Source organism: Thamnophis elegans, chromosome 6 (genome assembly GCF_009769535.1).
Source record: "Thamnophis elegans isolate rThaEle1 chromosome 6, rThaEle1.pri, whole genome shotgun sequence".
Lineage (NCBI taxonomy): Eukaryota > Metazoa > Chordata > Lepidosauria > Squamata > Colubridae > Thamnophis > Thamnophis elegans.
This window is the reverse complement of record NC_045546.1, coordinates 65,625,046-65,647,809: the sequence shown is the minus strand read 5'-3', so window position 1 is coordinate 65,647,809 and position 22,764 is coordinate 65,625,046. Positions and strand designations below refer to the sequence as shown.

The 22,764-nt window shown below is 38.7% G+C and overlaps 1 protein-coding gene across 5 annotated transcripts in view; it reads left to right on the top strand.

Annotated features, from left to right (window-relative positions):
- GK (glycerol kinase) overlaps positions 1-22,764 on the top strand; it is a 112,323-nt gene that overhangs the window by 77,126 nt on the left and 12,433 nt on the right. For all 5 annotated transcript variants that reach the window (XM_032219567.1, XM_032219568.1, XM_032219572.1 and 2 more), the window contains 4 exons: positions 1,272-1,350; positions 1,948-2,044; positions 18,791-18,875; positions 21,216-21,336. In XM_032219567.1, the coding sequence (XP_032075458.1) occupies positions 1,272-1,350; positions 1,948-2,044; positions 18,791-18,875; positions 21,216-21,336 (382 nt within the window). The remainder of the gene's footprint in view (positions 1-1,271; positions 1,351-1,947; positions 2,045-18,790; positions 18,876-21,215; positions 21,337-22,764) is intronic.

Sequence of the window (22,764 nt, the reverse complement as noted above, 5' to 3'; positions counted from 1 at the left end):
ATTGTTATTTAAAGACGATTAAGGGTAAGCTAAGTCAAGATATGGAAAAATGGAGGGGGAACATGAACTATACTTATAATAAAAAATTATTGAGATTATAAAGACTGAACTACAAATTTGGGGCCTGAAATTATGTATAACTATATAAATATAATGATGAGAATAGCTGGGAATTGTAACCAGGTCTACATCCCAGCCAAAAATAGGCCGGGGGGTGGGGTGTGTGTTAAAATATAATTACTATATATGTATACTTTTCTTTAAAAAAAAAAAGGAGGAGGATATATGTTAAAATTAAAGATGTATATTGAAATGGAAGTATAAATACCATCAACATAAAATGGAGCTCACTCAGAGGCTGAAATACACCAAGTAAATGAGATGAAGAGTGCGGAGTAGAGGAAAGAGGTAAGGAAAGAAGAGAGAGATAGGAGAAAGGGGAAGGAGGGGAAAGAAGAGAGAAAGAAGGAGTGGAAAGGAGAGAAGGAGAAGGAGAGAGGAAGGGGAAGCAGAGAAGGACGGCAGAGGAGGTAGGGAGGAGGAGGAGAGAGGGAGAAGAAAATAATGGATAGGGTATAAATACTGTGTATGGAAAGCAGAAGAGCCATAATCATTTTGGGTGGGTTGATGGTAAGACGAATTGATCTAAACATTTAACAATATAATATAATGTTGGTTATGTAATAGTATACATGTGGTTATTTGTTATGTAAATGAAAAAAATAAAAAAAACTTTTTTAAAAAAATTCCACTATTGGTTTGCTAGAACCAGTCAGAACTGGCTGAATACCACCTCTGAGCCACTTATTTATAGGTAAACACTATAACTCATGTTGCTATAGTATCTTTGATATCAACATTATTTTATGTGGCTCTTAAGAAAAAAATTCCACTTTGAGTAGTTTATATAAATAAAAATCTAATTGAGTACCAGTAAAATGGATTCAGTGAGAAGATACAGTATTTGAAGGGGTACAAATCTTCCATGTAATTTTAGGATTGTTTTATGTGTGCAAGTCAAAAAGAGATATGAACTAGACTGAGTTTCCATTGTTTCCATGAAATTTTAATTGTGAATTAAAAGATCTTTAAGACTGCTTTAAAAATAGTTGTAAGAGCTGCAAAAAATCTGTGACTAGGACGTGGGCAGCATATACATTTAATGAAATAAATATATATTAAATTAATTTTATTACATATTTGGATGCTATATAGTAAGAGCAATCATGAAGTAATAAATGAAACATTTTTAGTCTGCCTTTTTGTTTTAGGGCTCTGTTGCTATTGCAGGAGCTGTTGTTCGTTGGTTGAGGGACAATCTTGGTATTGCAAAATCTTCAGAAGAAGTAGGTGAGTATAACTTTCTAATTTATTGTAAATCTGTAAGAATACAGGGACTCAGAGGTTCTGTGTTTCATTCAGACATGTTCACGTAGATAAGAATTTTATTTGTGTACTCAATGTCTATACCATTATTAACCCTAAGTACCCAAATTTTAGGATTAGGGACCCTGTATTTCTTCTGAAAATGTAATAGTGAAATATTTATATGGTGAATATTGCTAGTAAGAGTAGGAATAATAATCATACAGAGTTTCAATTATAATTAATTAAAACAGCAATTCTACACCATTTCCCTGAAAAAAAAAGAAAGCTCAGTAGGATTTATTTTTATTCAAATCATACCATAAGTTTTTATTTATGGATATAAATGATCTGTGGGAGGTATATTGTAGTTCAGCATATCCAGAAAGTACCAACTTGTTGAAGATTATAGCATATATAACAGTTATACTTCTGCTTCTTGGCTCTATGTTTGTTATATAGGTTAATGCACTCAACAGTCTTATTTATTCTCAAAATTACTTGCATTTTCTTTTGCAATTCTTAGTTTTCAAATGGCTATTGAAAGCTAAGGATACGTTTTCTGTTTTGTATTGATCTTAGAGAAACTTGCTGCCGAAGTAGGCACATCTTATGGCTGCTACTTTGTTCCTGCATTTTCAGGATTATATGCACCATACTGGGAACCCAGTGCAAGGGGGTAAATATTATCTGATTGAATGTTAATATTATCTGATTGAATGTTAAATAGTATTTTTCTGGTATTCTCCTAATAAAACAGGGCTTATGAATGACCAACAACAAAGTCCTTAGGAAAGATTGAGTGTATATTCTGCTTTTTAAAAAAAATATTTTAAAACAAACAAAAACATACATATAACATAAAAAATATCATCAATTACATATCTATTTAGCATGTCGTTTGGTCACAAACATTTGTGCATCACCGCTTTCAGTTGCATATAAAATCAACAGTTATCAACCAAATATATATTAATACATTGATTATCATTATAAAGCATATATTCAGTTTACTCTTATAATTTCTTCCTTTTAAACATATATTCTAAAGATTGTATTCATATGTATGCTATCTATCTGTTACATCATTGTAAATCTATTTAATAATAACATATCTTTATGGTATCATCTATACCATATTTCTGGTATTTCTTGCAGTATATTAAAAAAAAGGTTCACCAACATTTTATATTTGTGTATCATTACTTTCTGTTAAATGTAAAATCATAAAATATATATCCAATATATATAAATACATCTTTATCATTGTATCTTATATATTCAACTACAATTATTGTTTCTTCATTTTAAACAAAATATTCTAAATATTTCATTCATATATATATATATATAACAATAATCCATTACTTGGTTATAAATCTATACAATCTATATATTCAATTCATATATATACCAATATTCCATTACATTATTATAAATCTATACAGTCTATATAAAAGTAATATGTCTTTATAATATCTCCTATCACATTTTATTATTACAATTCAAAATTATGGTAATTGTATCCATTGATTAAACAAATCTTATAAAATTGTTCCTCTTCTTGTTCTCTAATTTCAAATGTCAATTTACTCATTTCAGCACATTCCATTGCTTTTCGAATAACTTCCTCCTGCATTGGTATTTTCTCATTTTTCCAATTTTTTGCAAATACAATTCTGGCTGCCATTAAAATATTTACGATCAAATATTTCAAGTCTTTATTGTATGTATCTTGTATAATATCCAATTTTAAAAAGTCTCTGGTTTAAGGTCTATGCTTTTCTGTGTCATTTTCTCCAACCACATGTGGATTTTAGTCCAATACTTTTTAGTTTCTGTGCAAGTCCACCACATGTGGTAGTATGATCCCAGTGTCTGATGACATTTCCAACATTTTTCTGATTTGTTCTTGAACATTCTTGCTATTCTCGTTGTGGGTAGATTCCACCTGTAAAACATCTTATACAATTTTTCCTTATAAACTGTTGACATTGTCATTTTATAATTTTGGGACCACAATTTCTCCCATTTCTCTAATTCAATCCCATGTCCAAAATTCCCCCCCCCAAGCTATCATAGGTTCTTTAACTTGTTCTTCTTTTAGTTTAACCTCTAGTAAATGTTCATATAGTTTTTTAATTACTTTTTCATCAGTACCTGTCAAGATTTTATCTAACTCAGTTTTTTTAATCATAAAAACCTTCAATTTTACAGTCTTTGTCATATCTAGATTGTATTTGCACATATGAAAACTAGTTCATTTCAATTCCTTCCTGTTTCAGCTCTTGCATAGATTTGAGTTTACCCTATGCATTCAAAATTTCACCATATCTAACTGTTTGTTCCTTTTTGTATATTATTTGATATGAAAAAACTTCAATAGTTGATAGCCAGACTGGTGTTTTTAAGTAATATTGCTTTTTAATCTTCTCCCAATTCAATAACAAAGCCTCCCTTAAGTAATGTCTTCTAAAATAACCCTGTGTTTTAGTACCTTTATACCATAAAAAAGCATGCCATCCCAGCAATATGTCATGTCCTTCTAAAGTCAATAGTCTGGAATTCCTTAGTGTTATCCACTCCTTAACCCACATCAAGCTAGTTGCCCAGTGATATAATTCCCAATTGGGTAGGCACATTCCTCCTCTTGTTCTAGCATCTTGTAACGACTTTTATTTTATTCTTGCTTTTCCCCCCTGCCAAATGAACTTCAATACTATTTTATTTAATTTATCAAAATAATTTTTCCCTAGTCTAATTGGGATTGTCTGGAACAGATATAAAATTCTAGATAAAATGTTCATTTTGATTGTAGAAATTCTCCCTATCATTGATAATTGTAAATTTTCCCATTTCATTAGATCAGACACAATCTGTTGCTTAAGTTTATAATAATTGTTCTCTTTAAGAGTGCTACATCTTGCAGTTAAGTATATCCCTAAATATTTAACCTTGTTTGTAACTTGGATCTCCAATGTTTTGCCAATTCTTCCTTTTCTCTCAATTTTCTTTGTCAACATTTTCGTTTTGTCTTTATTTATTTTCAAACCAGCTACACTCACATATTCCTCTATTCTCTCAATCAATTTAGGTGCCGTTTCATGTGGATCCTCGAGAATAAAAACCAAGTAATCTGCAAATGCTTGTAGTTTATATTCTTCTTTTTTTATTTTCATTCCTTTTATTTCTTTTTCTTCTCTGATTTTTCTATTTAATACTTCTAATGTTAAGGCAAAAAGTAAAGGTGATAATGGGCAATCTTGTCTCGTATCTTTCTTTATTTCAATGGAATCCGTCAATTCTCCATTTATCATTATCTTTGCTATTTGTTTATGGTATATGGTTTGAATGGCTTGTGTAAATTTCTTGCCAAAATTCATCTGTTCCAATTGTAAGAACATAAATCGCCAAGTCACGTTGTCAAATGCTTTCTGGGCATCTAAGAAGATCAAAGCCATTTGTTTTTCAGGGTGTGCCTCATAATACTCCAATGTATTCAAAATTATTCTCATATTATCTTTAATTTGTCTTTTTGGTAAAAACCCATTTTGATTGGGATGAATAAACCCATTTAAAATATTTTTAAGTCTTTCTGCTAGTATCAAAGCAAATAACTTATAGTCTGTATTCAGCAAGGAGATGGGTCTATAATTCTTAATTTGTAATAAATCAGCCGCCTCTTTGGGTAGGAGCATAATATATGCCTCTGACCATGATTTGGGTATCTTACTCTCTGACATCATTCATAACTTCCAGTAGTGGAATGTACAACAAATCTTGAAAAGTCTTATAAAATTCTGCAGGCAGCCCATCTGGGCCTGAAGCCTTGCTGTTATTTTGTTTTTTAAGTGCTTCGGTTAATTCCATCAGGGTTATTCTACTTTCTAATATTGTTTCCATTTCTTTAAGTATCTGGGGAAGGTTGGTTTCTTGTAGGAATTGTTTAACTCCTCCCTCGTCTAAATTCTCTTGTTCATACAGCTTATCATAGTAATCTTGTATAATGTTCTTCTTTCTACCATTCCATAGCAAATTTGCCCTTGATTATTTTTTAATTGCAATATTTTTTTATTCTCTTTTTTTCAATTTGTACGCCAACCATCTGCCTGTTTTATTAGCATTTTCAAAATAGTTCTGTTTAGCATCTCTAATTTTTTATGCTAATTCCTCTTTTTCCAATAAGTCCATTTTGTGCTTATTTATATCCATTTTTATTTTAATATCCTTTTTGTGGAGAATTCTGTAGCTCTTTTTCAAGGGTCTTGTAAAATCATTCTCTAAGTGTTTAAGAAGTTGTCTTTTCTTTATATTTCTCTTTCTTGTATAGTCTATTATCAGACCTCTAGTGTAAGCCTTCATTGTATCCCAGAGATTCTGCATCGATGTATCTTCCTTTCTATTTTCTTTAAAGAAAAAAGCCAATTCTTTTTTCATTTTCTGTAGAAAATCCTTCTCTTTTAATATCGTATTATTTAATGTCCATCTAGATCTCTTCCTTTGTCCTTTCAATTTAATTATAATTGGATTGTGATCTTCTCAAGTACTTCTTTCAATTTCAAGTTCCTGTACCTCACAAATCAGTTCCATTGTAGCCCACATCATGTCAATTCTGGAGCATGATAAATGTCTATTTGAATAGAAAGTATATTGTTTTTTGTAGGATTTCTTTATCTCCAAACATCTTTAAGATTTATTTCATCTGTCATTTAAAAAAAGGCTTTAGGTAGCAGTTTTCTATTTATCTTTGTAGTTTTTTCTGTTTTATAGTCCAGATTTTGATCTACAATTCCATTAAAGTCTCTCATCATGCAAATATCAGTATAGTCCAATTCAATTATTTTCCTATGTACTTTTCTGTAAAATTCATCTTGTTTGTCGTTGGGGGTGTATATTGCAATTAAAAGTATTTTCTTTGAGTTGTCCATAATTTCCACCATCAAGATTCTTCCCTCATCATCTGTATAAATTTGTTTTGCTGGAATTATATCTGTAACATAAAAGATCCTCCTCTTTGCCAATGCTGTAAATATTTTCCCCAATTTTGGTTGCACCAATAAATGTTAATGCTGTTTTTGAATATGAACTTCTTGTAAACAAATTATATCCAATTTTATTTTTTCTAATTTATGAAATATTTTTCTTTTAATTGCAGAGTTAAGTCCATTTATATTAATTGAGACCATTTTTTCTTCCATATCTATAATTTATAATTAGGATTTATAGCGCTAGTTGATCTCAATTCTCGTTCTCTAATGTCGATACCACCTGTAGCTCCCTCCTCTATTTGAATCCCACCTACTGCACCTTCAAATTTCTTGATCTCAACTGTACATGCCTCTTGCAAGACTACCAATAGATCTTCTTTTCCGGTCTTCTCAGCCTTCTTAGCCTTTCCTCTCAGATGTTCATTGAAGAATGCTTCTGCCTTATTGGTTGTGTCTATTCTGTATCTTTGTCTTTGCCATGTAAATATTAAGCCTTCTGGTATAAGCCATCTGTAATTAACACCTTTCTTAAGTAGAATCTTAGTCAGGAATTGATATGTTCTTCTCGTCTCTCTCACTCTTCTTGGGATTTGTTTCAGCACTACAACTTCCTTCCCCTTATATTCCAATTTTATATCTCTTATTTTCTGTAGAATTTGTAATTTAATTATTTTCTTAGTAAATCTTACATGGACTTCCCTTGGGAGTCTATTTCTCACTGCATATCTTGTGTAGACTCGAAACACCTCATCTATGCCATCAATCATCTTCTCTTGGGTTATTTCTAACACATCTTTCAGTAATTCTGATATTATTTGCGCCAAATCCTCACCTTTTTCTTCTTCTATGTTTTGGAATCTTAAAAAGAATTCTAGCCGATCCATTTCCCATCCCAGTATTCTGCTGCTGTCTTTTTCCACTTCAATCTACTTTAATATTCTCCATTTTCTTCTCTCTTTCTTTATCCCTTTCTTCAATTTTTTGTAGTAGTCTGTCTTCATATTTCATCATCCATTGTTGAATCCTTTCAATTTTTTCTTCTGTTTTGCTTGTCTTTTGTTCTATATTTTCTCTCCTCTTTTCAATATTCTCTCCTCTTGCTTCTAATTTTTGTATTCCTTGCATAGTTGCTCTAATGTTACACCGTTGTCCTTTTCCTTCTCTGTTGAAGCATCGTCTGTATTGATCTTTGCCCTCTTACAGATGAAGAGGAGGGGGTTGTTGTTGCGGAGCCAACAGTTGCTATTTTTCTACTCATCTTATTTTTTGTGTTTGATTTTTAACCGTGAGGAGGCAGAAAGTGGAAGATGAGGAAGAACAAGAGGAAAAAAGAGAGGAAGGGAAAAGAAAAAAATATGCAATAATATGGAAAACCAAAAATCAGGAAGGGAAGGAAAAAAAGGGAAGATTAAAAATAAAAATTCTTGGATCTCTTCTATGTAAATGATTATGAAAAGAAGAAAGGGAAGAAGATGGTAAAAAAAGAAAAAATTGTTAAAATTTCCCTTAGTCCAACACACTTGAAGCACTCTGACAAAAAGGAAAAAAAATCAACAGAAAATGTAGACAGAGTGATACCACAGCTTCCAAAATAAGGTAAGATAAACACTGCCACCAAAAGGGAGGAAAAAAAGGAAAAGTTCTAAGTCTTTATTGGACGAAAGCCTTTCCAAGGTCACTCTAAGCTTTCCCCTTTAAAAAGAAAGATTTAGTTTATTCTTTCAGAGTAATTTTTGCAGCTGCTGATAGTTTCCAAGAAACAGCTGTGTTCCTCTCACTATCATATCTAACTAAATAGTTCCAAAACCACTAAGTGGCAGTGATACTTGTTTCAATCTCAACCCTTGTTACAATGTTACACTCTGCCTTTAACTTTCTCTAAGAAAAAAGGAAATGATTAATAAAAAGGGAAAAGATTCTAGGTCAGTTCCAACTTAATTGTAATAATAATTCCAAAGAAAATCCAACAAAATAAGTAAGAAGAAAAGCACAAAGAGCTAGTCCAAGTCAAAATCGAATTGCTTCTTGAGTCCAGTCAGGCTTCCGGCATTAAAAAGGGGGGAAAAAACCCCGGAAACCTTCAATTAACTATTTCTTACATCCACCACTTATTTTCTTATCAGTCTTTCTTTCTTTAAGTAAAATCTCCAAGTTTTAGGGTATTCTCCCTCCAAAGGAAAAAAAATTAAAACTCTCACCAAATCAACATGCTTCTCTCCAGCACTTACATTTGGGGCAGTCAACAGTTTCAACAGCCGAGAGGCTGACTCTTAGTCGCTGGCAAAAGGGGCTTTTCTTTGGATCACCAGAGAGTTTGCGGGTGTCTCTGGGATCAACAGGATGTACCCCTACCTATCACCGTCTCTACAGGACAGTTTAGGTCCAAATGGACTGTCCAGGTGACCAGAATTTGGCAGTGATCCTGGGCTCCAGGAAAGTCCGACCGTTCCACCGCGACGTCACGTCCCCTCGAGTGTATATTCTCCTTTACGCCAAAGGAAACTATTATTGCTGACATCTATTTTCATTTCATTTGACATTTCCCAGCCCTGTACCCAAGTTTTATTTTAAAAAATATTTACATTAAACCAGATGTAAAAGAAGCTGACCTAGTAGATCTAGTTGACATAAATAAAGATGCTTTAAAAGCATCTTTATTTCCGAGAATACCTTCTTGTCCACATTTATTTGAGGAATAGCAATACTCCTTTCTTGAATGCATCTTGCGGAGTTTTTTTTCCAAACTATAGATGACAATATATTGTTCAAATGCAGATCTAACAAAATCATACAAACAGTGGCGCAAAAATAATTTTAAAGAGTGTATGTTTTGTCTGAATTAAGAGTGTTAACCTGACTATGATTTATTGCATTCTTTCCCCAAATATCACTTTCCTTGACAAGGCCACAGTACAAATTATCTCAGAAGCAGCACCATATATGAACAAGAATTAAATGCCCAAATCTGGGGGACGGGGTATATCCAATTTTAACATTTTATTCCATTGGTGTGATTGGCTTAGATCCATCCTTAGGCATATGTAATGTCATACTATTGATCCTTAATTGGATTCTATAGATCAGGACTGTCAAACTCATGGCCCACAGGCTGGATATTTCACATTCTAACCACACCTGCTTTAGTGAAAGGGGGGGGAGTCCCAATACATCACGTGATGCCCCTCTGATGACACAAGTTTGACACCTCGTCAAGCTTCCAAGTAACATGTTCAATGAAATAAAATCCTAAGCATCCATTTTACATTAATTTATTAAGTATCAAATTGGCAGACTTGGTGTAATTCCGACTCTGACCCAGATTCGGATTTACTCCCAATAAAAAACAAAAGACAGAAACATCAACCTGAATCACAATCTCCAATCAATTCTCAGGCCATCAGTCTGGTGTCTCCAAACTCCACCTTCTTCCAGCCTTAGGCATCTTCTCTGTTCCCTCAGAAAAGAATGCCACCTAGACCCCCTTTATCTCTATAGCCTTATCCCTTTCAACAGTTAGAGAGTGGCAAGCCTGACGTAATACTAAATTCCTTTATCAGCGAACCTAAAAACTAAGAAAAGAATAGACAATAAAAAATGGCTATGCATATGTCATCTTCAGGGTCGACCGGCTTTCCCACTTCAAGCAAAAAGAACTTCCTTCAAAGAAATAACCATAATAGATTAGTTAAATTCTAACCTCCCCTGCCACCTCCAGGAACCTCCTTTGGCTTATGAGGATTCCTCTCATGAAAACTTTTTATCAACCTGTCAGCATTTGCCTTGCAGCTTTTTACCTATGTTGCTTTCAATGTATTTAATACATCAGAAAGGATACCCTTTCCAATGTAATTGAATACTGCAATTGACCTCTATAAATTCTGGAATTTAAATTCATTTAGCCTTGTAATGTTCATGATCAGTAAAGGTTTCGGTGGAGCCCGATCTACTGGTCTGATAGAGGAACTGGCAGCTGGCTTTAACAAGCTTCTGGGGAAAACCGGATGCACTTTCCCTAACAGACAAGGGAGTTTATGTTTCGCTGTTACTGGGTTAATTATCTTAATAATTTCAAAAGGATCTAAAAATTTTGGTCCTAACTTCCTAGAAGGCTACTGCAATTTCACATATTTGGTAGACAAATTTTATCCCCAACTTTAAATTGTGGTTGCTGGGAGTGATGTTTGTCAACTTGCGTTTTATAAATTCTTTTTTTTTTCTTTTTTTTTCTTTTTTGAGTTTAAATGTTTTATTCATTTTCATTTTCAATTTTGTACATTCACTTATATACTGAATATTTGCAATAATAATAATATGATAATAAGAAAAGAAAAACCCCAACCTAAACACAACTCATCATAAACCCAACCTATCACCTTCATACACCCCTTCTTCTCCCCCTCCAACTTTCCTTTCTCCCTCCAACGATCACCCCTCTTACTTCCCTTTCCCCTCCTATCTTTTCTCGCCTTCCTCACCCTCCTTCCCCTCTCATCCTCCTTACATTCCCCTCTTCCTCCCTCCTTACTTCTCCCTCTTCCTTTCCTCTACTTCTCACTATGGTGCATTTCTCTCTTCCTTAATCTATTCAGTTACTAAAAATTTCGCTAAAAAGAAAAGAAGAAAAAAAAAAGAAAAAAGAAAAAAAAGAGAAAAATAAAAAGAAAAGATAAGGATCAACAGTATACAAGTGTATTTTTCTTATTCTATGTATTGAAACTATATCTCCACCCACCCACCCCCAATGAACCCCCCTCCCTAATCCCCTCCGACTTCCCAGGTCCCACACCCGGCACAGTTCAATACCATTCACCTTCTAAAATATCTTATTAAAAATAATAATAAAAATAAAATAAAAAAGAACACTCCGAAAAAGAAAAAAAAACGAAAAAGTAAATAATAAAAAAAAAATTTTAAAAATCTTTTGCATTATGCTCAGCCTCCCATCATTCTTAAAATTTAAACAATATAAATCATTCCATTTATATTTTGTCCTCGTCCCTTACTTCTTTGATATTTACCCCCATCTTCCTGTAGACTCTCCAGATAGCCTTTCTTAACCTTATATTCAAATATTAGTTTATACAAAAATCAATTTATCTTCAAATACAGAGCAATCTAATCATACTTTCGCTACTCATCTTCCTACCCTTCGTTTCTCCTCTCCATTCCTCCCAAGCCCAAATTCCATAAAATTAGGATCTCGCTCTTCACTTTAAAATCCTGAGCTTTTTATGTTATACTTCAAGTATATAAATCCGTAAAATGTGTGCCCAAAATCCATACCACTTCATTCAATCCCAAGATCCCTTCATCGATATCCCGCTCCACCTTCCCTTCTGTCCCAGTCCTCCCGACTCCATTCATCCCAAACCGCAATTCAAATAAATCTTAGTCCCCGCTTTCCTCACAGAAAACAATTCATGCGCAGTTTGGATTGAGATTCAAATAAGTCTTATAAAAGTCCCGTATAATATCTGTCCAACATAAGCAATGCTTCTTTCCATGCCTCATCAGTACACAACTTTACCATTTCATACCAAACAGAAATCCTAAAATTTTAATCAGTCCAAGAGCTTAGAAAGTATTTTAAAGACATCGCTGGATCTATATTCTTTACTCTTCTGCCCTTCCGGAAAGAAAAGGCAACCCTCTGCCTTATAACCACATGTCCCGCTGCTTTATAAATATGACTAAATCCTCAGTTTCCGCTCCTCTGCCTCTCCAGTAGGGGGAGAACAACTCCCTCCTTCTTGTAACCAAGTGAATTGCTGCTTGTCTCTCCTTCACCTTGTCCTTCCGCATTTCCGAGTGAGTCAAGAAGCCCCGCCTTCAGAGTTTTATAATAAAAGTCCCGGGCTTCCGAGACAGAATTAATACGAAATCTTTGATTTTCGAGTGTAACTGTGATTCCAGCTGGAGCTTCCCATTTATACTGTATTTGACGATTTCTAAGTTCTTGGGTTAAAAAAGTATAGCCTCTCCTTGCTTGCAGCATCTGGAGCGGGATCTCTTTAAAGACAAACAAATCATGGCCATCGATTCGGAGCCTGTTATTGTAAAACTTTTGGATGATCGCATTTCTGGATTCTCTTGTGAAGAAGTATATAATTATGTCTCTTGGAAGCTGTCGTTGTTCTGCTACACACGAATTCTGGCGATAGATTTTTCGAATATTCCAATCAAAATTGAATCCCGGACCTCCCACCGCATGGCTGAAAGCTTCTACAAACGTCTGTTTCAAGTTCTCTCCTTTCTTTTCGGGCAGTCCTCTGACTCTTATTGCAGACGCCTTTCTGTTATAATTTATCATTATAAGTTGTGTTTGAGTATCTCTAATCTCTTGTTGTAATGCTTGGATGTTGGAAGTCAAATTAGAATTAGCCTTCTCCAAAGTTTCCAGTTTGGTCTCCATTTCTTCGATATAATCTGTCAAAGTAGACGTAACTTCGAACATATCCACCTTTATTTGGGCAATTTTAGTCTGTATTTTATCGCATAAATCCAGCACAAATTCTTTGATTTCTTGTTTAAAGTCATTGAGTATTTTAAAAAAAAGCTCCTGTGTCAAGGAATCTCCAGTAGGGGGTGTAGGAGGCAAAGGCAGCGATTTACTAACAAGTTCTTTAAGCACATGCGGGGGGGATTTTTTTGCCTGCTTAGACCTGGGAGGCATTATAGATAAAAGCTGAGAATAAACGGATAAGCAGTGTCTTCACTTGGTCAGTTCTCAATAAATTATTTGTAGACTTTGCTTGTTAATGAGTAGCAATCTCCGGGGAGATAAAGCCGGTTAATTACGTCATCAATCACCAACACAGTAAAAACGCCATTTTGAAACCCGGTTGAACAAAGAAGTTTCAAAGGAAAAACAAGGCTGGTGTTTAGATAGTTATATAAAAAAAAAAAACATCACAGGAGTAAGACCCGCTCGTGTTAGCCTTAAGTTGTTTTAAGCAATTTATCATTGTCCTGAGGGGGGGAGATCGTCTGTCTAGGGCTGCAAAAAGGCAGCTGCGAGGAACTGGCTGGAGATAAGAGCTCAGTTACGCTGGATCTCTTCTCCGTTCGCAGCCCAAAAAAAAAAGAAGGGGGGCTGTGAACTACGAATAAATCCTAGCACCTGAGCTTCTGCCTGCCCCTTTCTGCCAGAAAGGGGTGATATCTATTGATCTTAATTAGATATACAGACCAGAACTCTGAGAGGGGCTCCGTTGAGCACCTTCGGCGACAGGCTCCTCCCCCCCGGAAGTCGCGTTTTATAAATTCTCATGGCTTCTGCTAAAGCGTGCTTAGTATTTTCCCACAAATCTTTCAAAGAATCCATCCATTCATTTACTGACATGGATGAGGGGGAGTTCTCTAAAAAACTCGGGCATAGGGACAAATTCCTTCGTAGTGCTAATTTGAAATGGAGTTAAATCTGTGCTATTGTGCACTGCATTGTTGTAAGCTACTTCAGCGAATGGTAACAAATCTACCCAATTGGACTGTTGGTAATTTACATAGCATCTCAAATATTTCCCAATCATTGCATAGCATGCAATGCGTTCGCACGTTCCCCCCCCCCCCAATCGTGCTCTGATGGAACGCAGAACTTAACCCCTGGGATGACACAATCACCTTTTATAAACTCCCACCAGAATTTAGCCAATATAATCCTGCGAGGAACCCCATGTAATCGGTAGATATGTTTAATAAAAAAGTCTGGCTAATTTCTTCGCTGAGGGGAGACCATTGCATGCTATGAAATGAGCTTGTTTGGAGAATAAGTTGGTCATGGTCAAAATGACCGTGTTACCACCACTCTCTGGAAGTTCTACTATGAAGTCCATCCCTATCTCTCCCCAAGGTCGGGATTGTCCTGCCAAGGGTCTGTTGAAAGTTTGTCTTTCAATCTTTTTATCATCACATCTTTGTCTTCGGGGCTGTGCCTTTTTGTCTGCGCTCGGACGGTGACTTGTGACCTTGGTTGGGATGGATGAATTATGGCATGAACTACCTCCTCTCTTTTGCTGTTGAACCGTGTTTTTCTTGACAAAGCATCAGCCAATAGATTTCCTCCTCCTCGGATGTACTTAAGTTCGAAGTTGAAACGTTTGAAATATTGTACTCAACAGACTCGTTTTGGGGAGAGTTTCTTGGGGTTTTTTAACCCCTCTAGATTTTTATGATCCAAACCTCAAAAGATTGTTGACTGCCTTCCAAAAATTGTCTCCATGTGAGTAGTGCCCAGCATACTGCATACGCTTCCTTTTCCAACACGGCCCATCTTCTTTCAGTCTCAGTAAGTCTTTTGGAAGTGTAAGTGCATGGCTGCAGAATTTTATTGACATTTTTCTGCAATAGGACTGCTGCCACCACTATGCCACTGGTGTCATCTTGCACAAAAGGTTGTTCTGAATCCAGATGCTTTAAGCATCAGTTCTTCTGTGAAATGCTTTTATAACAGTTCAAATGCTTGTTGGCATTCTAAAGTCCAGTTTAGATATTGCCCTGGCCATGGCTTGGGCCACCCCTGTTTTTATAATGGGTTGGGCAATCTCTGAAAATGAGGGGACAAACTGGTGGTAAAAATGTGTGAATCCCAGAAAACTTTGCAATTGTTTCCAGGTGCATGGGGCTAGCCAATCTAAGACCACTTTTACTTTCCCTGGGTTCATTTCCACTCCCTGGTTTGATATGCGGTAGCCAAGATAGTCTAAAACAGTTTTTGTGAAACTTGCATTTTAATAATTTTACATAGAGCCTGGCTGCCAATAGTTTCTTTAAAACTTGCCGATTTAGTTTCACATGATGTTCTAGGGTGGGGGGGGGGGGTCAGCAACCCACGGCTCCAGAGCTGCATGCGGCTCTTTGGGCCCTCTGCTGCGGCTCCCTGTCCCATCACTGGCTCACCCCACCTGAGAAGGTAAGGGCAATGGTGGGGGATGGAGAAGCTGCCGAGGCTGATTCGATGGCACCTCACTCCTCTTGGATCTTCTTCTGGCCTTTGTTGGTGCTAGGTCTCGCACATTTGGGGAGACATGCAACCTGCTCTCCACCCCGACACTGGCCCCTATGCCGGCCTCACTAACACAAAGGCTGGCGGGGTGGGAATGAGATCCGGGAGGAAGGGATGATGGAAAGTAGGATGTGCCCACAGCAGCCAACTTTGGCTTTAAGAAGCTCAGGGCAGCAGGAAAAGGGGGCTGGCCTTGCCAAACCTCACATTCCCACCCTGGGGGTCAGGCTCAGAGAAAGCCAGAGCACCCTCACCAGAGATGCTTGCCCATCAGCCAGTTCCCCCCCCCTCTCTCTCAATGTGTGTGTGTTTCTCTCCTCCCCCTCTTGCAACCCCCTGACTGGCTGTGGTGGAGCCAGAAAGGTATGCAAGCATGGGAAGACCTTCAAGTGAGCAGCCACCTGCCCCGTACATGCTTTTGCTGTACTTTGGGCAAGTCTGGCTACTCAATTGAGGAAGGTCTCCCCATATGTACACCCCCTCCACAGCACTGCGGAGCCTCCTTGCAAACTGCCACCTCTCAATTGGAGAGCTACATTTGTTTGCTTGCTGGCAGTCTCTGAGATGGGAGCTGTGCTCAGACTGCCCAGGTCCCCACCGTGGAGAGAGAGGGAAGGGGGTCATCTTCTTCATTGTCTGCACTTTGTATTATTGGCACATCGGGGACCAAGGTCCTTTCTCTCTTGTAGTGTCAGAGAGGAGGACCTCCACCGCCTGGCAAATGAACTTCCCTTTCTCAGCCATTTTTCTGGGAGCCCTTTTTGATTTGGCTGGAGTGGGTGCTCTCACCTGTGGCACAGGGGCTGGTGGCAAATATTCTGAGGCTCGATGGACCTGTTGTCCACATCGGAAACATTTGATTGGGTTGGTTGCAGTCGCCCTGGGGTGTTCTTCTATATGACGAGGAATGGTGCGATGATCGAGTTGTCTTCAGGGCTTCTTCTCTGGTGCGGCTCTGCAATGCTGGCATATTTCATTATCCATGGCCTTCTTGGATTCGTTCTCCCAGTGCTCTGCATAAACATATTTTTAATAATTCCTTGTCCAGGCATTCTTTGAAGTAATGCATGAAAATTCGTTTGAGCTCATTTTTTAACCTCCCTGTTAGGCAGCGGAACTCTTGCACAATTTCTTTTGTGGGCTGACCCCTTTGCTTCATCATTTTAATCCCTGCCTCCACTTCTTGGGTATGAGAGGAATCCTCAAATTAAGATCGGAGCTGTTGCAGAAAGTCATTCACATTATCCAACTCCAGGGCACCTTCATCATGGAGTTGGGTAAACCATTTGGATGCTTCATCTTCTGAGTTGTTGCCCAAGATGGAGACAATCTCATCCTCATTATGTAACTCATCCCCATGACAATTGATGTAAGACCAGGCCTGATTTAGGAAGAAAGTAAGCTTGCTAGCGGTCCCATCGAAAATCAGCTTAAAGGATGGGTGTGCATTCGCTCTGGCAGGAGGTGGTTGTGGCTGTGGTGCCAGTGCCTGGGCTGCAATCCTTTGGTCATGGTCTCACAACCATCCTCAGCCAGGGTAAAACACCCATTCGGGGGTATTTGGTCAGCTGGGGGAACCATGACTGTGGAGGAGGGCTGGTTCCTCGGTGGTCTGTCTGCTGACTTTGCTGCCTGGTACAAGACAAACCTGGTGCCAGAGGGCTGGCCGCTTGAGCTTCAGCAGCAGTAGACTAAATTCTCCTGGGTGGGTTTTTTTCACCAATCAATTGCATCAAACCCAGGATTGATGGGCTCAAACCTCAGGTAGATTGTACCAATCTATCTATTGTACCAATTGATCCAGAGAGGTATTTGCAGCACTAGTTGATCTCAGGCTTCCCATCCAATATTCAGCTGCTGAAATCGGTCGGGTAGTCCCTCACACGTCTGGCTGCGCATCACAGTTTGATACTAACACTCTCCAGTTTCGCTTAGATCGATTGTTCCAGTTGACCTCCATTCCAGGATAGTAGCTCTTGATTTTCGGGAAGTGGTGAGGGAATGATCTGTCAGCGGGTCTGGATGTGTTGCTTGTCCCAGCAGGTCCCTCTCCATCAGCTGGATCCCACCTCCAGGTCCCCATTCGGCTTTGGTCTTGGGATGGACATTCACCTGGCATGCAATGTCCTTTATCACAGTTACTTGCAGGGTCTCCAAGGGGATCGGCAGCCTCACTTAGGGTCCTTCACAAAGTTTACATTCTCGGGTGTCTTCCTCGGGCTTCTGTTTCTTCTCCATCTTCCCTGAGTCTCTTCTGCTATCTGACAGGATAGATTGGGTAAGCAGCCGAGTCTTTTTATTAGGAACATATCAAATTGGCAAGGACTTGGTGTAATTCCGACTCTGACCCAGATCCAGAATTACACCCAATATAAAGCAAAAGACAGAAACATCCCCCCTGAGTCACAATCCCCAACCAATTCTCAGGCCATCAGTCTGGTGTCTCCAAACTCCACCTTCCTCCAGCTGCAGGCGACTTCTCTGTTCCCACGGGAAAGATTGCCACTGTTCTGTCCTAGGCTTCCCCAAAAAGCAGGAAGCAGATTCCTGATCCTGACAAAACCCCTTTTATTAAACAAATGTGAATTCCTCTCATTCACATTCAGCAAAGGCCTGGTTAACAGTCTTTCAAAGGTGAATTTATGACCACAGACTTTATCTAGCTTGGAAAGTTGCCATGTAAATATTTTCCAAATGCAGTGCTGTGCAAGGAAAGACTTGGCACAGAGTCTCTGAGATTCATGGACAGATCTTCACACTCCTGAAACAAACGAATGAATTGTTTCCTGCAAAAGTCCATTCCCTTTCCTTTTTGCTCCTCTTTTATTTCCTATCGGAGGGGCCATTCACCGTCCACCCATGGCTTTACTCCCAACTCAACCCTGATTTCTGAGCTGTTTTTTTCTTCTGGTAACTCCGCACATGTGCACACTGGGAACAGGCTCCAGCTGTTCTTCTGCCTCACTGCTGTCTAACTCCCAAGGCAGCTGAGAACTGCCAGACAACCTTGGCCCCATCTCTGCCTCCGACTCAGAGCCCACGTCAGAGCCTTTCCCATCCTCCAGGACTGACCCATGGTCCTCTCCAACTCCTCACTGTGCGACTCTGCTGCCAGGTTCGCAGGCAGCTGGTGGGCCAGAACAGCCACCTAAGACATAACATTCCCTCTTTAACTCTATAACCCTCCCTTTCAACAGTTAGAGAGTGGCGAGCCTGAAGTAATACTAAATTAGTTTACTAGCAAACCTAAAAACTAAGAAAAGAATAGACAATAAAAATGGCTATATATATATATGTCATCTTCAACACACCCCTGCTATAGATATTGCCAATATATCCTTCCAGGCAGGTACTTGCATGATCACAGTGAGACAGTATATTTTATTTTAATACTACCTTTATTACTAACTGTAGTATCATTTGTCTTCTTTTGTAGAATTATCTGTGGCCTTACTCAGTTTACAAATAAAAACCATATTGCCTTTGCTGCACTAGAAGCCGTCTGCTTTCAAACACGGGAGGTATAGATTATACTGTATTATTAGGATTTTTAAGTTAGTTTTTTTTAATGTTACTGCAGTTTTTATTTCTATAGGCAGCCATGTTTAAATGTGTTTAGATTGTAGCTAATTTTACCTTATGATAAATTTGTTCAAAATCTAAAATAAAATTTTCAACTACATTTTTCTCCAACTTTATGTTTTGTTTTCTTACTTATTTTTTATAATGGCACAAAGCCAAATGTTTCAACTAATTATTTTTTGCTACAGTGGGGCAAAAAAGTATTTAGTCAGCCACCAATTGTGCAAGTTCTCCCACTTAAAATGATGAGAGAGGCTTGTAATTGACATCATAGGTAGACCTCAACTATGAGAGACAAAATGAGAAAACAAATCCAGACAATCACATTGTCTGATTTGGAAAGAATTTTTTTGCAAATTATGGTGGAAAATAAGTATTTGGTCACTTACAAACAAGCAAGTTTTTTGGCTCTCACAGACCTATAACTTCTTCTTTAAGAGGCTACTCATTACCTGTATTAATGGCACCTGTTTGAACTTGTTAGCAGTATAAAAGACACCTGTCCACAACCTCAAACAGTCACACTCCAAACTCCACTATGGTGAAGACCAAAGAGCTGTTGAAGGACACCAGAAACAAAATTGTAGACCTGCACCAGGCTGGGAAGACTGAATCTGCAATAGGCAAGCAGCTTGGTGTGAAGAAATCAACTGTGGAAGCAATAATTAGAAAATGGAAAACATACAAGACCACTGATAATCTCCCTCGATCTGGGGCTCTACGCAAGATCTCAACCCGTGGGGTCAAAATGATCACAAGAACGGTGAGCAAAAATCCCAGAACCACACAGGGGGACCTAGTGAATGATCTGCAGAGAGCTGGGACCAACGTAACAAAGGCTACCTTCAGTAACACACTACGCCACCAGGAACTCAGATCCTACAGTGCCAAACGTGTCCCCCTGCTTAAGCCAGTACATGTCCGGGCCCGTCTGAAGTTTGCTAGAGAGCATTTGGATGATCCAGAAGAGGATTGAGTTAATGTCATATGGTCAGATGAAACCAAAGTAGAACTGTTTGGTAGAAATACAGCTTGTGTTTGGAGGAGAGAGAATGCTGAGTTGCATCCAAAGAACACCATACCTACTGTGAAGCATGGGGGTGGCAACATCATGCTTTGGGGCTGTTTCTCTGCAAAGGGACTAGGACGACTGATCCGTGCACAGGAAAGAATGAATGGGGCCATGTATCGTTAGATTTTGAGTGCAAACCTCCTTCCATCAGCAAGGGCATTGAAGATGAAATGTGGCTGGGTCTTTCAGCATGATCCCAACCACACCGCCCGGGCAACGAAGGAGTGGCTTCGTAAGAAGCATCTCAAGGTCTTGGAGTGGCCTAGCCAGTCTCCAGATCTCAACCCCATAGAAAACCTTTGGAGGGAGTTGAAAGTCTGTGTTGCCCAGCAACAGCCCCAAAACATCCGTGACCCGTCAAAAGCGCGGAGGACAAAATCGCGCTCGACGAAAGCGCGCATGTGACATCATCACAGCGCGACGAAAAAAATTAAAAATTGAAATAAAATTAAAATTAAAGCAAGCCAATTCACATAAAGGTAAGGGTTAGGGTTAGGGTTAGGGTTAGGGTTAGGTTAAGGGTTAGGGTCAGGTTTAGAGCGTTAGCGTTAGGTTTAGCGTTAGGTTAAGGGTTAGCGTTAGGTTTAGCGTTACGTTAACGGTTAGGTTTAGGGTTAGATTTAGGGTTAGGGTTAGGGTTAGGGTTAGGTTTGGGGGGGTTAGGGTAAGGTTTTAGCTTTATTTTTACATTTTTCGATCACAGCGCGATGTTTTCGTCGCGCTGTGATGACGTCAAATGCGCGCTTTCGTCGAGCGCGATTTTGTCCTCCGCGATTTTGTGGTGGAACCAAAACATCACTGCTCTAGAGGAGATCTGCATGGAGGAATGGGCCAACATACCAGCAACAGTGTGTGCCAACCTTGTGAAGACTTACAGAAAATGTTTGACCTCTGTCATTGCCAACAAAGGATATATAACAAACTATTGAGATGAACTTTTGATATTGACCAAATACTTATTTTCCACCATAATTTGCAAAAAACATTCTTTCCAAGTCAGACAACGTGATTGTCTGGATTTGTTTTCTCATTTTGTCTCTCATAGTTGAGGTCTACCTATGATGTCAATTACAGGCGTCTCTCATCTTTTTAAGTGGGAGAACTTGCACAATTGGTGGCTAACTAAATACTTTTTTGCCCCACTGTATGTAATTTATAAAATATTTCAATTTTTATTGGAAAAATTAATAAAAATTGATCATTTTAGATACTGGATGCAATAAATAAAGACTGTGGGATACCGCTTAGTCAGTTACAAGTTGATGGAGGAATGACCAACAACAAGATCCTTATGCAACTCCAAGCTGATATTCTTTGTATTCCAGTAGGTAAGATAAAAGTCTCTTTGCATTTTATTTTAAATTGCTATGACTTTTGAAAAAAAAATACAATTTATTTACATTAAAATATATTTCTGGAATTACATATATACCAAGAGTTTCAACCTTGCCAGTGTAGGCTTTTTAGATCCTTCTTTGTAAAAGATCTAAGGAAACTGCAGTTCATAATTTTTGTTTTTGCCAATTTAGTCATCTTGCTTTATTTTGAGTAATTGTTATTCAGTTAGTTATTCAGTAGCTACATATAATTTCTATTTGGATAAAAAAAATATTGAAAACATCACCTTGTCTTGTTTATTTTAAGGAAGATTTATATTGCTCTTCCTGTCACTGACAGTGTAGTCATGGAAAGACAATTCTCTGCTAGCACCTTCCTTAAAAAATGCTGCAGTGGGATTAAAGGGTAAGGAAATTTACTGCTGACTGAGTTCTAGAAAACCTTCTAAAAATTTAAGAAAGAGCATTTGAGCAATACTGCCATAGGAGGGACAGAAGGATATAGGCATGTAATATACTATGTTTCCCTGAAAATAAGACCCAGTCTTACATTCTTTTGGGTTTAAAATAAGCACTAGGGTTTATTTTGGGGAAAACATGATTCAGCATGTTCAGCGATCAGCCCCGCTGGATGCCCCACCTCCCCCGGCACACGCACAAAAGGTGGTGAGTGTGCCGGGGGCCAACATCTGGCAGCAGCTGCAGCCCATCAGGCCCGTGGTCAGTGCACTCTGGGGCTGCGCAGCCCGTGCAGCAGAGGTGAGTTGATTACCTGTCCAAGCAGCAGATGGCCTACGGTGGGAGGCTCATCTTCCCACAGCAACACCAGCAACAGACGGAGGCAAAGGCACGGGGAGCGAGGCACGCAATCCAGACGTGTCGCAGAGCTACCAGAAGAAAATAACAGCTCAGAAATCAGGGTTGACTTGGGAATAAAGCCACAGGTGGACATTGAATGGCCCCTCTTGGGCTGCGCAGCCTGTGCAGCAGAGATGAGTTGATTATCTGTCCAAGCAGCAGATAGCCTACCATGGGAGACTCATCTTTACACGGTGACACCAGCAGCAGATGGAGGCAGAGGCACGGGGTGGTAGGCACGCAGTCTGGATGTGCCACACCGGTCACATACAAGCCGAGAGATAGTGGGCCAGCCATGGGAGGCCCATCTTCACATCTCTTGGCCTGCCTGTGACCCACACAGAGCATCAGGATCACCTGCCTTCCCCCCTGAGCCTTTGCCTCCATCTGCTGCTGGTGCTGCTGCATGAAGACGAGCATCCCGCAGCTGGCTGCTTGCTCCAGACCACTGACTATCGGCTTTCCTGCAGCCCACACGGTACATCCGGATCGCCTTCCTTCCCACCTGCTGCTTGGACAGGTAATCAACTGAACTGCACTACATAGGATGTGGCTGCCACA